Source organism: Carlito syrichta, unplaced genomic scaffold (assembly GCF_000164805.1).
Source record: "Carlito syrichta isolate Samal-C Ts95f unplaced genomic scaffold, Tarsius_syrichta-2.0.1 Scaffold308082, whole genome shotgun sequence".
In the NCBI taxonomy this organism is placed as follows: Eukaryota; Metazoa; Chordata; class Mammalia; order Primates; family Tarsiidae; genus Carlito; species Carlito syrichta.
Window position 1 is genome coordinate 740,519 of NW_007252178.1, and position 25,421 is coordinate 765,939.

The following is a 25,421-nucleotide window of genomic DNA, read 5'->3' on the forward strand; positions in this document are numbered from 1 at the left end:
CTCGGAGTTACCACAGACTGGGCTCAGTGCTTGGTTACAGGAAGCAAGAAAGAGCACATAGGAGATGCATCTAATCCAAGCTTGAGGGCTAGGATCAAATACCAGAATTTTAGATCTTAAATTACCCACAAGCCCATCCAGTTCAAAGTTTTTCATTTTGCAGACAGGGACAGCAACTTATCTGGGGCCTGATCGCCAGTGGGGAGCCCCACTGGCGATCAGGCCACCCTCCTGCCTCTGTGTGTGCTGTACATAGCATAGTGACAGACCTCGGCTTCATACAGACCCCTTGAGCCACATTCCCTATTGTTATAAGACATTTATGTTTTCTAAAAAGATAAATATAAACCCAGTGTGAACAAATGTTTTGGGGGAATATATATTTACTGGGTTAAAGGAGCTCTGTTTTATTTCTTAGCTTTTGATTAGTTATTTCAAAGAGGATGCATTTGTTATTTCCTGCTTAGTGTGACTTACCAGGGAAGATAAGTCCATCCACACAATTAATCCAAGTTAATGGATATAAAAAGCTTGAACAGTCCAAAAATAGACCACTTAACACTATGTTGGAGGGGAAGGGAGATTCAAGAACAAATGTCAGGGAAACAGGGAAGTAAAATGTATGAAACCCAGACCTGGGTTGCTAACAGACCAACCTGACGTCATTTACAAATATGACTCTTTAGGCAAGTTACATAACCCATTCCAAGCCTGCTTTTCTCATGTCTAAAAATGAAGATATTACATGTGCCTGCATCACTGATTGTCATGAGGATTCAACAAAGTAATACATGAAAAGCACTTAGCATGTGCCTGGCAGATAATATCCAGTCAAAGAAATAGTCACTCTTATTATCAGCCAGTAACCAGAATTAAACAAGTTGTGATACTGTTTATATATAAATGGTAAAACTGACACTATGAATGTATTTGTTTATGCCTCACCTCATGTTAAAAAGTGCAGTGGAAATAGGTGAGAAAGCAAAAACAAACAGCCAAAAATAAAGCTGACAGCTACCCTGCCAAACTGTATCCTCACTAAAGATCAGCCACACACTTGGCTCAAAGCTTGCTCATAATCAATGCAAGTAGGGCAGTCTGGTCAGTTATACATTGTTCAGTGTTCAAATACTTGACAAATATTTCCTGAGTGCCTGCCATGTACCAAACACTGTTCTTTGTTGTTGGCGATTCAGAAGTGAAGACACAGACACAGTCCTCACCCCCGTGGTGATTACATTTAATAGGGAGAAAACAGGCAATACACATGGTGAATTAGATGATAGTGTGTTAAGAGGGAATACCTGCAATGGAGACACAAAGAAAGATAAGAGTAACAGAGAGCTTGCAGTTTTAAGTAGGGTGATTAGAGTAGAGCTCTCTAATTAGAATGGTGACATTTGAGTAAAGATGTGTAAGGGATTAAGGGAGCAGGCCATGTGGGTATTGGGAGAAGAATATTCCAGACAGAGAGAACCACCAGTGCAAAGGCCCTGAGATCAGAGCAGGTCTGCAGGTTCAGTGGATCACAAGGAGGCCAGTATGACTGGAGCAGAATAATCTAGGAAGAGAGCATAGAAGATTGGAACCAACCATGCTGTCCATTGAAGCTGAACTGCATTAAAAAATGTGGTACATATACACAATGGAATATTATACAACCATAAAGAAAGACAAATATAGGGACTTCGCAGCAACTTGGATGGATTTAGTCTATCATACTCAGTGATCTATCACAGAAACAAAGAAGAGAATACCGTATGTTTTCGCTCGTAAGTGGACCTTGAACAAATATCATAATACTACAAGAAAGGGAATGGCAGTAGTGGGAAACTGTCAGGGGAGAGAGGAGGGAGGGGCACACCTCAATAACAAGGGTACCTGCATAACGAACATGTGTATACCTAACCCTGAATTGTACCCCACATCTTAAAAAAAAAATTTTTTTTTAAAGATGAAACCAGAAGAGTAGCCAGGAGCCTCATTACACAAGGCCTTGTTGGTGGGCCATAGGGAGTTTCTGATCAGAGGACAGATGTGGTCTGACTTGGGTCTTTAAATAATTGTTCTGGACACTGTATTGGGAATAGACTCTAAGGAAGCAATTTTTTAGAAGCAGAGATATCAGTAAAAAGCTATTTCAATAATCTAAGCAAGAGGTGATGAGGGAAGGCTGAGGCGGAAGGATCACTGGAGCCCAGCAAGTCGAGGCTGCGGTGGCCGGGAGCAGCCACTGCACTCCAGTCTGGGTGACAGAGTGAGACTCCAACTTAAAAAAAAAAGAAAAAAAGAGGTGATGAGAAGTGATCATAGTATACTAAAAATTAGACATATTTTGCAGGTAAGAGTCAATAGTATTTCCTGACTGATTAGATATGGGGTGTAAGAGAAAGAGAGAAGTCAAGGGTGAATTCAAGGTTTGGGGCATGAGCAGCTAAAGGACAAGGTGAGTAGAGCAAGTCTGGATAAGAGGATCAGGAGCTCAGCTTTGCATCTGTCAAGCTAGGAGACATCCAAGTGGGCCGTTAGACAAGTGAGTTTGGAGTTCAGCAGAAAGGTCTTGGTTGGAAATAGAAATTTAGGAGTTGTCAGCATAATGTTGATATAAGACTTGAAGATTAAAGACTTGAATCTATAATACAAGATGTAGAGAAGGTCCAAGGACTGAGCCCTGAGGCCTTCCAGTGTTGAGGCAGAAACACACAACTGACACTATCACTCAGCCCAAAGTGTTCACAGTGCCCTTTGGCAAGCTATGGCCCACTACCTGTTTTTATAAATAAAGTTTTATTGGAATACAGCCATACTCATTTGTTTACATACTATCAATGGCTGCTTTCACTCTACCATGGCAGAGCTGAGCAGTTGAGACAGACATGGACCACATGGCTCACAAAGCCTGAAGTACTTACTTTATGGCGCTTTACAGAAAATAAGTTTGCCAGTCTCTGTTCTGAAATGGACAGCAAGTAGTTGCTCAATAGAACAGAGCCCAAGTCAAAGAGGGAATCTCAGCGGTTTAATGGTACTGGTGGCCTTCTGTGTAGGCAGTGGCCTCACTGAGCCTGGACTTGAAACTGTTTTCCAGAAACAGTGCTAGACTTTGAATTACTCTTCATATACTCTTTAAATCCTCACTTCTTTAATCTCTTTCCTTTTATTTATCTATAAGGCCTTTGGATAGAATGAGAAAGATATCTGTCAGAGCACAGCCAGTGAACCCATGACTCTCATTGACTCTAAACTGAGAATTTCAAAACCTACATATAGTCCACGGTGTTATTACTTAGCTTACCCCAGTGGTCAAATCTCAGCCACAGAAGCATGTTGTCGGGTTTACCTATATGTGTGAATTTTATAGCTCTTGGGTCCATTTGCAAGGAAAGGAAGAAATTTATTGAAAAAAAAAAAAAAGCTGTCCTGTTTCCCTCATTGATCATGCTTTGGAGTCCTTTGGAGTTCATAACAAAAAGGGTCACTCTTATAGCAGCAGACTCACTTATTCTGAGAGTGCATCACCGGAAGATGGTTCCATTATGAAGCATGTCATTGCAAGCACCTCTGGGTCTTATGCTAAAAAGTCATACAGCATCAGTTAAGTTTATTCAGAAGTTCTTTCAATTATTTCCTCCTTGTGAACTTCATCTCTGCATCCCTCTCTCCATTTTAATAATTCAACCTTGGCCTAGCAAAACTATCATTTAAAGATATATCTATAACCTAAGAATTAATGAGATTCTAAATCTCATTCTCCCGTGTTTTCTCCATCCTCCAGTGTTGTCTCCTTCCTCTCCGCCCAGTCACCCAGACTTGGGAGTGAGAAGTAGTGATTTATTGCCATGTGTGACTCCCTGGCAGTTCCTCACCTTCTTCTCCATTCAGTGCAGGGTTTATCAAAGCTACAGTTTATTGAGACCATTTCACAAGAACTGAATACTGATGATAAATAGTTTTAGCAATCTGAAAGCCTGAGATGAGATTCTAAGAGACCTGGGCAAGGAAGGTTTTACAGATGTTCCAATCTATGTTATAAGGGTCAAATTACCATAACATGCTTTATAGATGTTTAGCTGGAACAGTATCAAGTGACAGAATATTTGAGGCCATGTACGCCTCCAAAAAATGAATGGAGTATTAGAATGCCCTGTTAGATGGCCAGATCCTTTTATGTAACCATTCCCCTCTTTTGTTCATGAGTAAATAGAAGCAGGACTTGAGTCTGTGTCCATATTCTGTATTTAACCTCTGAGAGCTATTTCCCCATCTGTAAAATGAGAATGATGATATTAATAACTATCTTCAATTGTTTGTTTGCTTTTTTAATGAGAGAGGGAATGGAGGTTAAATGAACTAAAATTTCATGTATTCTTCCTGGCTTGTAGCAGGTGCTTACCAAGCATGAGTACCTTTCCTGTGTAGGGATGGAACTCCATGTGAGAAAAGATTTCTTGCGGTCCACTGTCAGGTCAGGCCCAGATTTAAGGCAGAGGCTGATGAATATGTAAGCCTTGGCTACAGGGTAATACTGGCATATGGAGTGTTTGGACTGAGAAAAAGGGAACATATTACCAAAACAAATTCAATAACGTCTTACATTCCTGTCCAATGTTTAATAGAGACTTATACTCACAGTCTCCTTTGAGAGTCCCAGCAGTTTCCCAGGAAAGATTCTTATCCCCATTTTACAGATAAAGAAACTGAGACTTAGATGAAGTACATGACCAGCTAGCCACAGGCAGAGCCTACACTGAAACTCTAGTTTTCTGACTTCTAGGTCTGTGTTCTCACCAATGCCTGTAACAGTCCTCTGAGGGGTGGGCTTCGGATCTCCATGTCCAGCTTCAACTAGAACAACCCTAGCCTAACTAAACTCAAGTGCTAGGGTGCTACATAAAATTTTCTCTGCTCTAAAAAAGAAAAGAAAAGAAAAAATAGATTTGAAAACCATTCCACTCTATCATGCTATCTTTGCAGCATAGTACCTCTCAAACTAAATTATATTATATTAGCCTGAGACAAGATGCAAATAGTCTTTAATTTATCCCATCATTATATCAATCTCTGTGGACTAGAATCTGGGACAGTGTTGTTCCCATTTGCAAGCGATGGATTCAAATGCAAAAAGTGAGTCCTGTGGTTTACCCGTGATACAGTGCTTGCTGTGGAATGGTAATTGCATGGTCCACCAATATTCCTGTTTGGTTCAATTACAAATGTATTCCAGGAGTTTACTTGCAGCAAGGGAAGAAAAAATGACTAAGGATTTATTGTCTTGGCAGATCTCAATGGATTTTTGCATACATTTGTATTTGTGGCTTTATAAAATACAAGACGAAGTTTCTCAGGACGCTTTGATCTTGAAAAATGTCACTGAAGTGGCTAGTGCTTTTGTGGATATTCTGTAAATGTCAGGGAATCTATAGTGTTATTGTAACAGATAACCCTGGCCAGTGATGCTTACAAAGCGATTCTGTAGCGCACCAACTTGGGAGATATTGGGATGTTCATGAAAAGATGTGCTCATTCTTCCCTGCCGATCTGCCTGTGATCCCCACCCAACCAAGCTCTGTTTTTCAAGGCATGCTATGGAATATGTGTTTATTCTCTAACAGGGAACTAAAGGAGAAGATCCAGCCAGAAATCTTAGAGCTGATCAAACAACAGCGCCTGAACCGCCTCGTGGAAGGGACCTGCTTTAGGAAACTAAATGCCCGGCGGAGGCAAGGTATTGTTTCTGGGGGCACTCAAAATTTGAGTAGGGTAAACAGTGGCCTGCTTTCTGGAGAATCACAGGGGTTGGTGTTGGTTAAGGATCAGCCATGCAGCATGGTCCTTGGAGCTAGAACGTTCTGGCTCCTGTGCATATCCAGGGAGAATCAAAGTATTCCCAGTGGTGGTGTCAGCAACAGCTAGCATGTATTGTGAGTCCACCAGGCGCTTCTTCCAAAATTTTACTTATATTAGTACATTTTGCCTCACAATAACCCTAGGAAGTAGCTACTAGGATTATGCCCAGTTTACAGATAAGGAAACAGAGGTACTGAGGGATAAAGTAACTTGTCCAAAGTCATGGATAAGCAAGGATTCACATGCCACTGCTCCAGGGCCCTTCCTTTTCGTGCTCACTGTGTGTTAGGTGAACTGGCACCCACTGCTGGGTTTGATCTTGGAGCTTTTCTATGAATGGCCCTTATTCTCATATCCTCCATGCTGATTCTCTTCCAGGTCAGAATCATTTTATTTGAGGATATAAGTAACAGTGAACTAAGATGGGATATAATCAGTTTTCATGATTTTTCAAGACAGATTTCTGAAGTGTCTCTATAAACTCTAACCTTAAAATGTCAAATTCAAATGGGGGTCAATATACTAGCCCCAACAGGTGGGAACCATGTCCAACTTTTCTTTGCTGAGCAAATAGAGAATCCTTGATTGTTTTCTTCCTTTCTTGACACGGTGCTGATTGCAAATCAGAATATTCTTATCAAACTGTCCTAGAAGCAAAAACCAGAACGCAAAACTGAAAAATAAGGTTTGAGGAGAGGTGAAGAGATTGAGGGAGGCCCAGGAGCAAGCATAGGCCTTAGCAACTGTACAAAGAACAGACATCAGTTATGGCCTGGGAGAAACTTGGACAGCTATTTGGAAACCTGATAGATGCCCTGATCACCAGACACAGAGCCCACCCACCAGTGACAAAAATCATTTTGTGTGTGAGCTGAGCCCATCCTCCTGGCCATTTACTTTAACTTCTTTCTATGTGCTGAATATTCAGTAAATTGGAAGTACTTCACATGTTACCATTAAAGATCGCATGAGGAACTTCCAGAGGCAGAACTTCCTGAGGAATGAAAAAGCAGATTATTCACAGAGGATAGGAAGCCCTGACAGGAAGCTTCAAGCTGAGCCTCAGGAGAGGACAATGGTAAGAATAGTAAAGGATGAGTTACAGAGAAAAGCTCACATTAGTAAGGGTAAGAGGGAACTCCTCTCTCCCATTGGCCACTGACGGGTGAGTTTGTCCCCTCTTCTCTCATTGCATTCCTTGCACTGGGCATCATGCCAGAGTACATGGCGTTCCAAGAAGACAGTGTGGCACAGTGGCAAGGACAGGAGCCCCAGGGCCGGATGTTGTGGGTGCAGTCTTGCCTCTACACCTTTCTCATTGTGTGACCTTGGGCAGTTTCCCTGACCAAAATGAGGATAACAATACCTGTCTCCTAAGGTTATTGCGAGGAAGAAAGGCAATCATGATTGTAGCTCTTGGAAAGTAGCAACAAAAGGTAACTATGATTACTCTGGAAGATTGTGTAGGAAAAAAGCAGTGATCTGGGAGTGAGTAGACTTGATTCTAGTCTTCTCAACTTGATAGTTAACCAGCTAGGTGTCTTTGGGAAGGACATGTGACCTCTCAAGGCCACAAGCTTCCCTCTATGAAGAGGGAAGGGAGGACTAGAGGGATTAGGAGCTCATGTAGCCAGGGTCAGTTGTATGCCCTGATGTCTTCATTGGCCTTTGGAAAAATCAATGTGTAGGATATATTGCCCCATAAAGATGATTTAGAAAGTTTTTATTTACTTGACATTGGTCAAAAGGGCCTGGAAGTTTAGGGATGGGAATGGCAGATAGACACATCCCACCATGCCACCTCTGATGCCCAGCTCGACACCTTTAGAACTTCATTTCTGAAGAAGTGTAACCTCCTATTCTGCTTTATCATGAAACTTCTCTTCCTGGATTGAAATGGGTAGGTTCTATCAGAAAATTCTGAGTCTTGATATAATAATTTCAGGGGTTTTTGTTTAAAAAATGTTAATCCCTTATCTGTAAACTTTTCCAATTTCCTAAAAATGAACTACCTCGTGAACAAAAAAATTAGCATCTAGGTTATAAATTTACTAGTTGAGCTCCCTTAGGAGCATGACCATCTATGTTTAATACAAAGTCTTCCTTCTGCGTGCAGAAAGGAAGGCTTTTTGGTATTTGGTAAATGGATTTGAAATCTGGTGACTGACCCTGTGCTTAAAAATAGGGATCTACAGCCAACTGTGATGAAATTGATTCCCTATCACCCCATCAAAACATTCTATTTAGATTTACACAGATTAATGAGAACTTGACATTTGTAATCCCTTTGAGAAAGATGCTCTTTTACATGAAATCTCAGACTGAGGTGGACAGCTGCCTGCCAGAGACCATCACAGGTTAAAGAGTGGGCACACCCCGTCCTGGTGCAAGGGCCACTCTTCCTTTAAACTTGTCCCACAATGATGAGAAGACAGACGAGCAGATTTAAGTAATTAACTTTATACAGGAGAATATGGAAGAGTGTTTAGTCTCAAAAACTGGAAAGCAGAGCAGCAATTAGAGAGTCCTTGCCTGCACCATGTTTGGCTAAATGGTCCCTGAGTTGATACTTTCCAATTGTTTGACCTGTCTCATGTGCAGCTCTGCTACTTGCATATTCAGAGGCAGGCATGTTCTGGGTTGCTGGGATCCTGGCCACATTAGAACTGGAAGGCAGCAAATCACATAAGATACAATAAGCTGGATTGAAGTCCCTGTTCCCTACCCACTAGCTGGGTAGCCCTGGACCACATGCTCAATATCTGTGTACCTCTTTCTTCTTCTTTCATATGGGGATGATGTTAGTTCCTACATCAGCTAACTGTAGGGGTTAAATTAAATTATACATCTACAGCCGTCAGTGTGGTACTTGCTGATTACGAAACATTCATTAATGATGTACGCTATGAACTTTAGCTTGTAGTTCCTCAGAGTATAGGAGGGAGGGTGGCACTGGAGCCCATACACCTGCGTCTCTTCATTCTGTCCCCACCACAGAGTATTATGCTCTGGTTGCAGAATCCTTCACAGAAATGTCCTTGCTTCTGGTTCCCTGGACTCCTGCAGGAGAGAATTAAGATGAAACCCCAGAAGTTGCCTGGGTTAGGAGCATCATTTGCCTGATGAGAATCCATAGGCTTAAGAACTGCTCCCTGTTTTCCTTATATTTCAGAAATGATGGTCTTTCAGAATCACTTGTATTGAATGGTCTTAATAAGAGTCCAGGGCTAAATATTGGAGAGTCATTTCAAGAAATGATAGCATGAAACCTCTTATTGAAGATACTGCTTATTTCATTAACCAGCATCCCTTCTCTAAGTACTTACATGACAGACTTATCCTGGGACTCAGGGCTGGGCAAAATGTATGCCTCCTACTTCTTCCAACAAGGCCGGTGGACCTCATGTTGCTTTTGTGGCCAATTCAGAAGACCTAGAACCAGAGGATTCAGGCACAGTAACACTTTGGAGTGGAAGCAGGTTGTTCCTTCCTCCATCCTTGACTGAAATTTTCTCTTAATGTTTTGTTAAACCTAATCATAACTCATTCTGACAAAAATGCATATTGAAAAAAAAAACAAACACTTTCTAATAGACCAGAATAACAAATCATCATTGTCCCCAAAAGGTAAAGGAACAACAGTGTGGATGAGAGGGACTACCACTGACTAGAAGATCAGGAAGGCACGGGTATTTAATGAAAACCAGCTTTGCAGAATATACAGGATGGATACTTTATATATGTTTTCCTCATTTAATTATCACCATTACTTAATAAATGAAGAACAGAAGTTCTTCAAGTTTTTATAATTAGGTGAAGGCCCCATGGCTAATAAGTGCCAGAGCTGAGTGTGTAACTCATGTGTGACTTCAAGGCATCTGTTAGACCAAATCATCTTTGAAAGTATTTGGGGACTCTGGTGTCATGTGCTGTAAACATCTGTCCAGTGAGGGAGAATTCTGAATCAAAATATGAGGAACTCATTTTAAAGAAAGCCCAGTGACACGAAGAAGATTTGAAAGGCAGAATGACCTTCATCTGTTTCTGTAGTTGTTATTTCCTTTTACTGGAGCACCAGAAAAATACTGGATCTCATCACCTGAAAGACAATATTTCCCTTTAAACACATTGCTGGGTGCCTCCTGTTGTGTGACTTGTGAAGGCTCAACCTTACATAGGAAGCAGACCTTCTCCTGAATACACTGAAGGCTTGGCACACTGTAGTTGATTGGGATTTGGTTCTTGCTGTGCCCTGTGCCTCTCTGAGCTGACCAGCATTTCACATTCACCAGTGGTAGCCATTATTCAGTGTGCTGGTCTCCCCTAAAGACCTGGTGGCCAGCCCCCAGCGTGTCTTCAGCCAAGATGATCAAGACAGACAATGAGCTGCACTATCTGATATAGCTACCCGTGACCATTTATGTTATTTAAAATAAAAGAAAATTTTAAATTTGTTTTCTTACTGTTGAAAAAAGCAGATTCGAGAATTTCTATCATTGCAGGAAGTTCTATTGACTAGCACTGCAAAAATTACAGTTGACAGTGCTTACTAGCTCCATAATAATCTGTGTGACATTGGGAATAGCTTTAATCAGCCCTTCTTACCAGACTTGTCACTCTGAAGCCAGGTTTTTCCTTTGATCCTTCACGCATGCACACATACACACATACAGATACACACACACACACACACACACACACACACACACACACAGGAAAAAAGTTGAAACATGAAATTGTCTCCATATCTTCCATTTTTGAGTTTGGAGATGAGGAGGTAACTATTAACATACTCTTGTTCGTAATTGACTGGAAGACCTCATATTAACTCTTATTTTCTCCTTAAATGCTAGTAAACAATCTTTGATAATGTTCTCACTGCTTCTTGCTAATTGCTTTTAGTGACGCAATCCACTTTTTCATTGCCCAGAGGGATTGAGGAACCAGTAACATCATGCTGGGTTTTGAAAGGAAAATACACATTTTTCTTGCTATAAAAGAAACTGCAAATCAAACTTCTGCTGGTGGCTGCCACTGAAACTGTCTCACTCAACATGCCGGTGTGTTGTGCTGGTTGGATCTGGCAGCTCTGTTCTCCATCAAGACAGAAATACACCGCCAACCTCTAAACCTTCCAAAGCTAAGGACTCCAGATTTTACCCAGAGGATGATACTGGCTGAGTATTTGGCCCATTTGATGATGAGTCGAGACAAGTCTCTCAGCCTCCATCCCCTTTTTCCAATATTTTGTCATCCATCCCAGACTTCCCATCTGATGAGGAGCTGAACACATCACTTACCATCAGTGATATGCGGGTCTTTTTGCTCTTTACCATTTTAGTAGCGGACAGAGGAAGAGGAATTGGTATAGCATAGAGAAGAATTAGTCAGAGGAAGAGGGAAACCCAGGGCAGGGTGGTATCATATAAGTCAAAGGAATGTAAGCTTCTGGAAGGAGGGAATTCTGTCAGCTGTGCACCAGATATTGTTATGGCAGAATTCCATGTAGCCATTTGGACGTCATTTAAACAAACATTGACAGCAACTTTGCAAGGAAGGTGGTTGTTCTGCCTCCTGAAACTCTGATAAACAGCCACTGCTTCTCTAGTAGTTTATGAATGTAAGAATGTGCTGCATTGGAGACCTCCCCCATTCCTACTCTTCCCTGTAGTGTTGCCAGAGTTACGGATTTGTCCCTGTTCCTCCCTCTCAGTCCTGGGAAACATCTTTCTCTTGGCTGCCATTAAGAACCAAGAGAGCCGCTTTTCCTTGAGTTCTTCAGCTGTCTCTCTCATGTCTGCCTTCCAGTTTAATGATTTTTTTTTTTTGCTACACCTAATAGAGTACTGAGTGCTTTGTAGACACTGCAGATATTCACTGAATAAACAAATTTACCCTAAAAGTATATGCAGCAAAAATTTCTGAAGTCTTACAAATCAATGTATCTTACATGTGAATATAAGTTCTGCAATTTATTCCATGATATATGTTTGTACCAGTTAAATTTCAGAATTTCTTCCCCTCAAAATCTATTGATTACACTTGATCTTCTTTGGTTGTGCCCTATTGACTATTTGGCTTCAAGTCTCACCACTGACCCCTTACCACTTACCCCAGCTTAAGAAGCAAGAAATTCCTATAAAGCACATGCTAAGACCTTATGCACAAAAATCCCAGCACATCCAAGTGACACCTTTCACTGACTTGCTTCTCAGCCTCTGTCACCCTTCAGTCACCCACTTAGTCATAAATCTCATAGAGGCAGCAGGGGAAGGAAAACTTTATAGCACATTTCTGTAGCTGGCTTTCTGGTCATCATAGCCATGCAGACCATGGGCCCCCTCCCCCGCCCCAGTTCCCGAAGAGCCCTACGAATGCCCAGAAAGCAGGGCCTCTTCCTCTGGAATTCACAACTTCTATTATGAGTTACAAGTCAAGTTCCCAAATGTAGTCTCCTCGGGGAAAAAAATGATAATTGCATGTTTGCCTAATCTAAATGGCTGTAAATTACTCGGGGAATGATTTTGTTTTCTCCCTTTGAAATGTTCTCCCAGAAAAATGACCCATTTTGGTGTATATGTAACATAATTTTGAAAATTTAGCAATTCCAGATGTTTTCCTAGCTATTAAATAACCTTTTCCCCCTCATCAAATGTTTCCATCCAAATTGAGATTCCTTTAAGCCTATGGGTTGCCACATTCTGACTACACTCAGGAATTCTCAAAGACAGGAATCACAGAGCCATTTTCCTTTTGTGGGTCAACACTGGGCGTTTTCTTTGTTCATTGTGTAGCTTTTACTCCCATTCTTAAAACTGTTTTTTTCTATTAAAAGAATCATAGTTAAAACATGTTTTTGTGGGGAAAGCAACTTTAGATATAAAATTACTTTTCTTAAAATGTAATGGAGAACTTTTTAATTAGAGTGGTTTCAAAACAATTTGTGTTTCAGGCATAGTAATGAGGTGACTTAATCAAGGTCACAGAAAGTGCCAACTGCATAATGGTACAAAGGGGCTTGTAGGTGATAGACACTTCATGCCTTAGGCGTTTTGTCCAAGTCCCCCTGGGTCTTCATTTATCAGCTTAGCCAGTGTCAACTGTGCACCTTTTATGTGTCAGGCACCATGCAAAGGGATTTGGACATTGCAATTATGAAGACAGTTGCTGTCATCAAAGAGACCACAACTTCTCCACACTGTCAGGGCTGTAGCCCTCTTCTTCCATCAGTAGTAATTGTTTATAATATATCCACTAGGGCAAGATGCTTAGCTAGGATCTGTGACAGAGAATGGGGACTACGAAGAGGGTTAACATGTGGGCACATTAATGCCAGTCCAAGCTGAATTGGTGATACAAAAAGGTTGCTGGAGTAGCTCAGAGGATGAGGAGAGACGCTTCAGCTGCAGTGGTCAAAGAGGGCTTCCAGGGAGGCAGCATTTAAGCTGAGCCTTGAGAGCTACACAAACATTGCTGTCACAATTCCAGTTTCTTACCTATAAAAAGTGCTCTTTGCCTTCTCCCTGCCTCACAGGCTTATTCAAAATTTCCTACTACTTGTAGGAAACTGAGGCAGTCAAGTTGAGGGAGTTATTTATAAGAATGATCCTAAGGCCCTGGCCATGCCTATTCAGAGAACTACATTCTAGGAATTGGAGAGAATGGTTGTGAATATCCTCATTCTTTGGCCAAATCTCTGAATTATTTAGATGATTTCCTCATGAATCCCCCCACATGTCTTTCACTAGTGTCTTAACCATTCATTCATTCATTGGTGTGTAGTAGCTTCAGGAGTGGGGAGTTTGTTGTGTCAACTAAGATATGGCCTTGTACACAACTATCTCAACAACCTGAAAATCTCAGACAGGTAAGTGGAAGCAGAAAAGTTCCAGGAAATCTGTTTTTTCTCTTCCCACTCACTTTTGTCAGACCTAAGTGAATAAGGAATAGTTCCTGTGGTGATTATAAATACAGGCAAACTGCCCTCTGGAAACCGCCACCTGGTAAAATCTATCGCCACTGAACTTGAAGGATTTGATGGTTACCAAATGTACACCAAGCAAGATAGGTGATGACTAAACCTGAAAATCAAAAGGGGGCTTACTGCCCAGGGCCCTAGAATTCGTTCTTCATGAAGACCCGAAATCAAATTAATTGCTTGTTCCTCTAGGCAAGAGGGTCAGGAAATAGCCATGCTGATATTTTTGAAAACCAAAATCACTTATAAACTTGTGTTTCTTTCTTAGACAAGTTTTGGTATTGTCGGCTTTCACCTAATCACAAGGTCCTGCATTATGGAGACTTGGAAGAAAGTCCTCAGGGAGAAGTGCCCCATGATTCCTTGCAGGACAAACGTAAGTAGCTCTCCCATGTAAGGGCCTGAGTTTTGGTTGTTCATTTGTTTGCCAGTCACAGTATATTATGCAGCAAAATTATCAGCCTAAATACACCCTTTGAACCTGTCCCATCTTGTTGTAAGTCTTGGCCTGAGACGTCAAGAACAGGACCTTGATGAATTTGGGCTTTGGAACCAAACAGGGAAGAAAGGGACTCTGAGATATCATTCCTGAAAGATAAACTTGGGGTTCAAACATTCACTTTTTATATTACATATCCAGGTGCTGTGTCAAGGAGCAAAAACAATATAAATCTGATTCTGTCAATTTTCTTTTTCTGATGACCTGCAATAATTTCACCAAACTTACATGTCTGACTTCTACCACATCTATTCATTACAGTTTAGTGTACCTAATACTCATAATGCAGCACTAATGATAGATTAAATTTTGGCTAGCTTACTTGAAAGAATTAACTCAGACACTTTGAAAAAGTATGATCAATTACATTCTACTGTTTGCTAAATATTCCTCAAAATATATATTATGCATATTTTGTTTTCTGCATTTTATGTTTTAACATACATGTTTTTGAAGAGGCAGCAATGGGAAGATTCTTTTAGTCTCACATCAAACTATTAGACAGTGTTAACTGAACAAATTAAGCAAAGTATTATGGAAACATTGAAATACGCAAGAGTAATAAATTAATTTGGAAGAGAAATGAGATAAAGTGAACATAGCCTCAGAGAATATCCCAGGTAGAGGGAGATAACAATCAGAACACTTTTAAATAACCTTTAAAAGTCACCTTGACCCTGAAGTGTTCAGATAAGCATGTCCCTGACAGAATCCTTACCCAAATCTCAAACCTTCTCTCCTGTCACCCCAGGGCGCATGGAAGTCAAATCTGGACTGCCTTCCTTGCAGCTCACGGCCATCAGAGGTGAAAATAACCCATGAGTGGGAAATTTCCTGACACATTCAAACTCTGTGCTGACATCTCAGGCAGACATCCTGGAACGTTCTCTCTTCCTCCAGCTTAAAAATGGGACAGTCTGGTCTTTGGAGTGTCATTTAGTTCCAAAAGCAATCTCATCTTCTTTCATAGGAGAACTGTCTCCCCAGCCTATATTCTGCCTCCCTAATGGGGGCAGAAAGAAATCTGAAATTCACTGCTGCATAGTATGGGACAGTCTGTCTACATCCCTGCCATGGGGGGCTCCTGGGCTTCTGGGCCTGTAGATAAGGGCCCTCTCTTCAGAGTTCAGAAAACCTTCCCTATCCCACCTAGTCAGTGGTTCTCTAAGTGTGGTCCCCAACCATCAGTAGCAGTATCACCTGACAACTTACTAGAAATGCAGATTCTCAGACCTTTTTCTCAGCCCTTCTGAATCAGAAATGGGGACCCGGCAATCTCTATTTTAACAAACCTCTCAGGTGATTATGATATGCACTCAAGTTTGTGAACTGCTAAGCTAGATATTGTCCAATAGTCCACATCATGATTTCCCCAAAGATGGCTTTCACCAAAAATATATAAAATTTAAGTCAATTGATAGCATGCTGCCAACTTAATTTGGGCAAAAAAAAAGAAACCAAGAATGTTAAAGAATAAAATCTAACTAAACTTCTAACTAAATATCACAATCATAAGAGAAAGGACTATTGAAAAGGTAAGGAGAACCCAGTCTTGAAATAAAGACAGTTCCTTCTGCTATATTAAATTAGCTCTCTGAAAAATTCACACCAAGGTCCTCATTTTTCTGCATTTGCTATTAATTGGTGAAAACTCATTGATGCAAACTCCTTCATGAGTAGAAACTAAATGAGGGCCAGTAATGTGAACCACTGCTCTGCAGCAGTTACATGAAAAGAGTTAGAAGTTAATGTTGGTTGAAGCAGCCAGTAGCTCTCTGGGAGGTCCCCACAGCTGTTCTCCACCTGACCAAGAGAGGAAAAAGAGCTGTCAGAGCCAAGCACACACAGCTTGACTCATTTTTTTCCCCCATGTGGCCCTGGAAATCGGCTCTCCCACTCACTGGATATATGATTTATCCTCATGTCTGTAGGGATGTGTTCCATGTCTTAACTTAAAGATAGGCCCTTGACTGAAAGGTTTGTGAGGTGTTAGCACAGCACCCCCATGACATCTGGCCAGCCGCCTAGGAAATTGGCAACCATAGCACTGACACCTTGTGTAGGGGCAGTTTCTGGGCTTCCCCACAAGCTTATGACCCTAGCTCTACCAAGGCCCCTTCCTCCGGGACCCCAGGGAGAAAATACCTAGCCAGGATCCAGGAGTACTGATGCCAGAGAGAAGCAGCTTACCAGAGTGACTGCAGGAGAGAAAGACCAGAGATGCTAATCTCCATGCAGCTAGTAGCAGTGACCACGAAGTGATGCTCATTCTGGAGAAGGTTGCAGCAGTTTCTTCAGACAATTCCTCCAAAACTCTTGTCTACCCCCTTTCTCTGTGGTCTTTGAAACAGTGAAACAAAGTTCCAAAAAGCTGCTCAAGAAATAGTGCATCCCTTGCAAGATGAACCAAGAGTGTGTACTTGTGGGGGTGTGTGCATGTGGGAGTATACACGTGTTTGTGTGTGAGTATGTTGGTGAGGCGTTATCCGTCTGCACATGTGTGCCAGAGAAGGAGGTAGATTCATTTAATGAAGTGAAATGTAGTTGCACTGTGCTGAGACAGAGGGTCTGGGCTTGTAAACAAAAGTTTGCTGATCTGGGCCTGCCACTTGGTTTTCATTTAATTCTAATTCCACATTCTATCTGGAGCCAAATGGCCACCCTCTTGGAGCCCTTAAAAGTCAGAAACCTCATTCCACTGGAAAAATGAGAAGTGCCTTTAATTAACATGCAGTGTCATTGCTCTTATGCTCTCTTGAGACCAAGGGGAAGATTGTCATCCACCCCTTGAATTCATCAGTGCTGAATATTGAGATATCAATAAATCAAACAGTGGAGTAGAATCCTCTCAATCCAGATAGTGCAGGTGAGGATTGAGAGCCTCTCCTTAGCTGTCTTCTTCCCAAAAGGTTTGGGAAATCTCTTTCCTTGTATTCCTTTTTTTTGGTCAGGAAATAAGGCCCTTGAAAATCCACCTCTCCTTATATCCCCTCTTGTCCCACATCCCTCCCACCAGGCTTACAGGTCGTCAGCACCCCCACTAAACACTGGACACTATTGCTTTTCAACCGCATACAGGCTCCTTGCTACCTCACTTTGAAAGAATCTAGGCCAACACTCCTCACTCCCACATCAGAGGGGCCTGGCAGGTGTACCCCCTCCCATGAGGAGATTAAACTCTTACAGTGGATGAGGAGAGCTGCCAACACAGGGAGGCACACAGAGCAATTTGGGTCACTGAAGCACTGTGAATAATTCAAGTCCCTTTTTCTACAGAGAATTTTGATGACAGACAATGAGAAAAATCACAAATGACATTTATTGAGTGCTTACTATGTGCCAGGCACTGTACTAAAAGCCTTACATAAGTTATTCTCTCAACAGCCTACAGAGGGATATATTGTTATCCTTACAGGTAAGGCAACTGAGGTATGGATAGATTAAGTAACTTATTCCAAGATACAAGGTTAGTAAATAGTAGAGCAAAGATCTGAATACAACCTTCCAACTCCAGGGCCCAGATTTTTACCCACTTCTCTGTACTGCCTAGATTAAAAGCCAACAATGATCATGGCTTCAGCACCAGGAGTTAATTCTCAGGATAACCCTATGGGCCCTATGGGACAGATAATGTTATAATTAAACATTGCAGACAAGGCAACTGAGGCACTAAGAACTTAAACGGCAGCGGCTCAAGCCTGTAATCCCAGCACTTTGGGAGACCAAGGTGAGAGAATTGCCTGAGCCCCCGTGGGTTCAAGACCAGCCTGGGCAACATGGTGAGACCTCGTCTCTATAATAAAAATTAAAAAATTAGCTGGACATAGTAGCGCATACTTGTAGCTCTGGCTACTTGGAAGGCTGAGGCGGAAGGATCACTGGAGTCCAGCAGGGTGGCTGTGAGCATGCCACTGCACTCCAACCTTGGCAATGGAGTGATACTCCAACTCAAAAAAAAAAAATAAGAAAAAGAACTTAAGTGATAGAGCCAGTTAGTGGATCTAGAAATCAAACCCCGGCTCTCTGATTTCAAAAGTATAGCCCTTCCCATCAATTCATGTCATGTGGTTGGCCCACCATGTTGGAGAGACCAGATGTTAACGCAGCTGTCCTGGAATCAGCCTGTCCCTCCTCTGTGTCTCCACCTGCAGGAGCTTCCACTGTGGAGTGCTCAAGGCTTACTAGCTATTTCCTGGGGATGGTTTCTGTCTCAACTTGGTTCCCAGTGATGAAAGCTGAAACTGTTTTCATCATGGTGGCCACACTTACTTTTCTAGTCATATTTTTGTTTTAAATCACAATTTAAGTTCTTTCTACAGATATTAGCAATCAAAGTCTAGATTTCCTGAACATTTTGGAAGTAATAACCACATTTGGGGTGATGCTAAGCATGATTTCGGGGGATGACACGTTCCAAGCATAGGAAAAAATCATGGCCTAGCAAGGGAGCAAGGAATGGAAGAAGGAACTCTAACCCCAACCCTGTCCCCCACTGGCTATGTGACATGCCATCATTAATTTCATCGTTAAGCTTCAGTTTTCCCATCTGCAAAAACAGGAGTGTTGAATTAAAGTTGTCTCAATCCTGTTCAAATGGAAAAAGCATTGAAAAACATGAGGCCATACCTCAGGGGTTGCACCTGAGGGGAGGGGGCTTTCTTCACTGATGACCCTCTTGGTTCTCACATCTCTGGTTACCACTTCCTTACCATTTTGTGATCCCACACAAAAGGGCCTGATCAAAATGCTCAACTGGCTTTGAAGTCATCTAGAGCCCCATGCTGCCCCCTGAGTGTGCAGATTCAGGAGATGAGCCTGACCCCTCTAGTTCTGTTCATAAGAAGAGAGAGGACGACATTTGAACCCTTCCAATGTCTAATCTTCTAGTGCATCTAGAGACTATGCGGAAAGCAACTTTTAAAAACTACACTGTATTTTTAGAATTTTTTGTTTTCCTTTTCGTCATAATCCTATGAGTGATATAGCAGCTTGCTTCTGGGATAGGAGACAATGCATATAAAAAACATAAAATATGTACTTCCACAAAAACCACTGGAAAAGTGCCTCCTCTCTCCTGAAGCTTTTCCATTAGAGATTCTTAAGACTTCTCCATGACAGACTTTGGTATTATTCTTGTCCCATTCTGTGTGATAGTTTCCAAAACTAAGGAGTAACTTGTTACTTGCAGATTGTAGACGCTATTTCTAGATCATTGACCATGCTATATTTATAACAAAAGACTTTCTTCAAGGGACTTGTGACTCAAACTCTTAGTTCTTAGTAATTTTAGGATACCTGGGAAATGATAGCTTTTAAGGGGCCTTCCTTTTCTACTGTTTTAATATTGTATATATTCTATAATTTTATCTTTATCTAACTATCACCCCACCACCCACTTCTCCAATAAAAGTATGTGAGCTTTAACTATGAAATTTCTCAACATCTTCACTATTAAGGGAGTCTGAGGAACTGAGGAGTTGGGGTTCCCATAGATCCTAAATTCATGATAAAGCCAAGCCAGTCAGTATGCACTCCTTGATTCACAAGGATGGATGACTTGAGAACTTGAGAAGGTGTCATCCCCCTAAATCATGCTTAGTATCACCCCAAATGTGGTTATTACTTCCACTGTGAACTGAAAGATTGAGGACTGGAGAGGGATGGATGAGTTGAGAACTTGAGAAAGTATTTTAGAATGGGTTTACTAAGTATATCATAGATTCACTTCAATGGTGGATCTTCCACTAAGAAGTTAACCAACGTCCCAAAGTGTCCAAATGTCCCCTCCTAGGGTAGTGACTAGGCAGCCAGATTAGCCACTGAGAGGAACAAGGCTGACCAATGGTTATTGGAAATTTGAGAAGAGCTGAAGTCAGTGTCAAAAGTAGGTTAGGAATCATAGGAAGATGCCAATCCATAGGGACCAGGCAGAAAGGGGGTCTTAGGTAAAGGGTTATACCAGTTAGAAGGGATTGCACTGCTACATTCTGGTACAGGAACAAACAACCCCAAAATCTCAGTTGCTAAGCACAACAAAAGTTTATTTCTTGCTCACATTACATAACTTCCATTGATTAGCAAAAGATTGCTCCATGCAGTCACTCAGGAGCACAAGCTGGTGACTGCTTTGCCATCTCACAGCTGTGCCATCTACATAGATCATGTGGCTCCTTCAGTTTCTGCGCAGGGGAAAGATAGAATGGAGGACACCTCAGCCTACAAAAGAAGCACTTCTACTAACATTTCATTGGCCAAAACTGGTCAGATGACCCTACCTGACTGCAAAGGCTGCTGGTAAATGTAGTTTTCCATGTGACCAGAAGCCGAGGAAAGACAGATATTCATAAGCACAATTAATATCTGCAAAAGGGGTCTAGAATCAGGGCTGCAAGATGTGATGGGACAGATGGCAGGAAAACTTGCAGAGATTCCTGGAAGGCTCATCACAACTCTACTCTTCTTAGGGTTAGAGAGAGCTCTAGAGGTGTCAAAAGATTTGAACAACATTCTAAGTAGTTAAGGGTACCTGGAAAATGATAACTTTTAAGGAGCCTTCCTGTACTACTGTTTTAATATCATATACTATAATTTTATCTTTATCTATCAACCCACCACCCACTTCCCCAGTGTGAGCTTTAACCATGAAATTTCTCATCATTTTCACTATTAAGGGAATCTAAGAAACTGATGATTTGGAGTTCCCACAAATCCTAAATTCATGGCAAAGCCAAGCTGGTCAGCATGCATGACTTGATTCACAATCCCTCATGGACTGAAGGATTGGGGATTGGAGAGGGATGAATGACATTGCATTGTTTTAAATTAAAGTTTCAAGCCATCTTACTTCCTTCTCTCTCTCGGTTGATTTAAAAAAATTTAAGTGCACAAACCTTTCTATATCTTTTCTTATCTTCCTCCACTTCCTGAGTAAGACACAAGATAACATCATTTTATCTAACTGCATTATTTCCAGAATCCTCTATCAGAAAGGAATGTTCCCTTTATTTAACTGAGTTTAGTTTTGTTGTCTGTAAAATAGAAATAATAAAACCTGCCTCACAAAATTGTTGTGAGAATTAATGAGATGCTAGAGACAGAGAGATTTTGGAGAGTGAGAGTTCAGAACTGCTTAGAGTCAGATAAATTTTTTGAGACATGACTGCTTTCTCTCATTATCCAAGACTCAGAAGCTAAATAGATGCAGATGCTATAGCAGGAGAGACTGATATATGCAAAGCACTTAGGATTGCTTCTGGCACATGGGAGCCCTCTACAATATCAGTATTTGTGCCACTGTTACTATTACAATCACTGTTATTTCTACTCATGCTTCTAATGTCATCTCTTCGCACACTACTCTCATGGGATTTTTTTTTTTTTTTTTTGGTCTTTGTTTTAATAAACCAAATCCTGCTTACAGGCAAGCTTTTTCCCCTTGCCAAGGATGCTTTTTACCAGAATATAAGAATGTATTTTAGTTTCTAGTCCTGAGACACTGCCTTATGTCTCTTCTTTTCATTACTCTTCTTTTCTCCTTTTGCAGTGGTTTCTGGTCCTGCTTCTTTATTGACATTGAAGTTTTCACATGGTGTAGTTACTTTCATTTTCTTTTATGAATTGCAGTGCCGGTGGCAGATATCAAAGCTGTGGTGACGGGAAAGGACTGCCCTCATATGAAAGAGAAAGGTGCCCTTAAACAAAACAAGGTATGATCTCCAAATTATTGCAAATAGCTCTATTTGTCCAATGCAGTCAGCGACTGCAGTCAGCCCAGCCCTCCTTTACAGCAGCGTGTGTGTGTGTGTGTGTGTGTGTGTGTGTATGCTGTTGCACATCTCAGCTCTTTTCTTTCTTGATTCCTTTTGCATCTCTCACCCTTATTTTTTCTCTCCCTGACCACTTTTCTATTGCCCACTGTCTCTTTCATCCTCTCACTTCCAGTCTACTTCTAACCCTAAGGATTAACCTCCCGTTTCTGTTCGTCTCTCCCTTCCTCAACTTCCTCCCCACTCTCTTTCATTTTCTCCTGCTCTAATCACCCCTTAATATCCTCCCTGAGGTCTCAAGTGAAGCCTGTGACAGGCAGAGAACAGCTGACTAAAAGAATCCTAGAAAACTTCAAAGGCCTGATAACCTTCCACATCATGGAAAGTAGGCTGTGAAATATCTCAAATCCAACTTAAAGGAGAACATTTCCCCAGGGATGTACATGAATTAAGCCCCCTTTCACACTGCAACACTTTTCGCCATCCCCTCCTAGTTTACCAACCATTCCATTATGTTCTATTGCAGAGGGCAAAGGAGGGAGGATTATCTGAAAAGGTGGAAGAATTTTCTTTGCTCCCTGGAGCTATTTGCCCTTGTAGAGGCCATCAGGGAGCCAATTCTTTGTTCATACCTCTTGGCATCTTGTAATGTATGCCATCCATGACCAAAAGTATCCAGATTTATCTGAGTGCTCCAGATACCTTGGGACTAAAAATGTCACATAGATCAATAAGTTGCTTCTTTATTTGCAATGTCAGTATCTAAAAGGGACACCAAGTGATACACATCTTGCTTATCAATCAGGGTTAAAAATAAATAGTTCTGCTCTATAATTTCAAGTGTTATAAAACAAAAGGGAATCCAGGTCTTTGCAAGATGGCCCTCTGTATGGTTAAGGAAAAACAAAAGTGCTATGAAAATACTGTTCAGGAAGATAGAGGGCAGGAGAGGTAGCCCAGGAGGCTGATTGCAAGATCTTTGTTTCTTAAGTAAAGTAAGTATAACGTGCCTCAAGTGAAATTCCTTCTTTGTTGAGCCTGTCACAATACTATCATATAATGCATTTAGTTGATAAGGATGTTAGGGCATGTCTAAGAGGCCAGGGTCTGTGGATTATCTGTTATACAGCACCCATAGAAGTTTCTATCCTCTCTTCTCCATGATGTGGGGAGTCAGGGATTCTGTAGCTCAGCAGATTCCAGGGGAGCATCCTTAGTTGCAGCAGCAAGTACTCAGTTTTCATGGTTTGCCTCTTGTAGGGCAGACTTTCTTCAACACCAGCAGGGACTACCATATGCTTCATATGTCAGGTGTTCCCTCCAGAATCTCGGAGAGCACTGGTTCTGCTCAGCTCCAGCTGAGAAGGTCCCTGTGGTTATATAACACTTGGAGCTGAGCAAGAAACAACGTGGGGGAATTGGCAGCAACTGGAGTCTGTAACCCAGAGAAGGCCAGGAGGGGCATACCTGAAAGCAGAGCAGCCTGCCAAGACTCTAGTGTGCTAAGTAAGAACAAAGAGAATTGTGTGAGATAGGTGTGGAGGGACTTCCTGTTTCAGCCCCAGTATGGAAGGAACTTGAAAGTTGCCACTCCCATTCTCACAGTAAAAAGAAGCTAAGCAAAGTAGAAATCTACAAGTTTATTTGGACCTATCAGAGATAACTGATATTACATGCAAACCATCACGCTGGAACATGGAGAGTCGGGTGTCCAAGAAGTCATAACAACCTTAAACATGCCTGAACTTAACATGAAGACATCAAAATACATGAGTTATGAACCTGATAGAACTGAAAGCAGAAGTAGACAAATTCCTTATTATATTGGAGACTTCAGCATCCTTTTGTCAGTAATCAATAGATCAAGCAGGCAGGAAATCAAAGGGATATTGATGACCTGAACCATGCCATCAATTAGCTTGATCTAATTGACATTAATAGAATAATCTACACAACAACAGCAGAGTACACATTCTTCTCAAGCTTGCAGAAAACAGTCACCAAGATAGACCACACTTTAAACTATAAAACATGTCTTAGCAACTTTAAAAGAATAGCAATCATACAAAGTATGTTCTCAGACCACAATGGAATTAAACTAGAAGTCAATAGCAGAAAGATGGCTGAAAAATCCCCCAAACATTTAGAAATTTAACAACACACTTCTAAATACCCCATATTTCCAAGAAGAAGTCTCTAGAGAAATTAAGAATGTTTCAAACTAAATAAAATGAAAGTCCAACTTATCAAAATGTGTGGAATGCAGTGAAGGCAGTGCTTAGAGGGAAATTTATAGCATTGAATGACGATACTAGAAAAAAGAAAGATCTAAAATCAATAACGTTTCCACCTTAAGACACTAAAAAAGAGAAGCAATTTAAGCCTAAAGCAAGCAGAAGAAAAAAATAATAAAAATTAGAGAAGAAATCAGTGAAACTTAAAACAGTAGAGAACAATCAACAAAACCAAAAGCTGGTTCTTTGAAAAGATGAATAAAATTGATAAATTTCTAGCCTGACTAACCAAGGAACATTAAGAGAAAGACACATGCCATCAATATCAAAACAGGGTAGAGATGATGATTTCATTTGAACCTAGGATATATATAGGTGTATTCGACCTTATTGTATCAGTCTCCTCTCCCCTTAAAGGAGACTAACAACATAAACTGAGTAAATGATATTTTGCAGTCTCCCTCTTTTTTTACTTATTGTCATGACACTTCTTAAAAAAATATGGATGGATGGATGGATGGATAGGTGGGTGGATGAATGGATGGGTGAATGAGTAGGTGAATGAGGGTGGATAGATGGATAGATGGGTAGGTGGGTGGATGAATGGATGGATGAATGGGTAGATGGATAAGGGTGGATTGATGGATGATGGGTAGGTGAATAGATAATGATGGATGGACGGGTAGGTAGGTGGATGAGTAGATGGATGAGGGTGGATAGATGGATGATGGATAGATAATGATAGATGGATGGATGGATGGATGGATGGAGGATGGATGGATAGGGCACAGTGTTGTAAACATAAGACTGCACATGAAGGCTACTTGCTGGGACTCACTGGCCCATATTTTCCAGCCACTCCTGGAGTTCCAGTCTGCCTTGAGGGGTGAGAGTGGCAGTACTTCCACCAGCTTAGCTATTTCATTTGCATATGGATGACATTTACTTGTCATGTAATATTTTTTATTTAAAAAAAATGTGTAAGCCGGGCTTGGTGGCTCAGCTTGTAATCCCGCGCCTTTAGGAGGCTGAGGTGAGTGGATTGCCTGAGCCTGCGAGTTTGAGACCCGCCTGGGCAGCGAGACCTCATCTCTACA

The 25,421-nt window shown here is 41.3% G+C and overlaps 1 protein-coding gene across 3 annotated transcripts in view; it reads left to right on the forward strand.

The window, feature by feature from the left end:
• The window catches only part of LOC103267245 (engulfment and cell motility protein 1-like), a 162,101-nt gene that overhangs the window by 123,289 nt on the left and 13,391 nt on the right, over positions 1-25,421 (forward strand). For all 3 annotated transcript variants that reach the window (XM_008064843.1, XM_008064844.2, XM_021715939.1), the window contains exons 3-5: positions 5,613-5,725; positions 14,094-14,201; positions 21,948-22,030. In XM_008064843.1, coding sequence (XP_008063034.1) covers positions 5,613-5,725; positions 14,094-14,201; positions 21,948-22,030 — 304 coding nt within the window. The remainder of the gene's footprint in view (positions 1-5,612; positions 5,726-14,093; positions 14,202-21,947; positions 22,031-25,421) is intronic.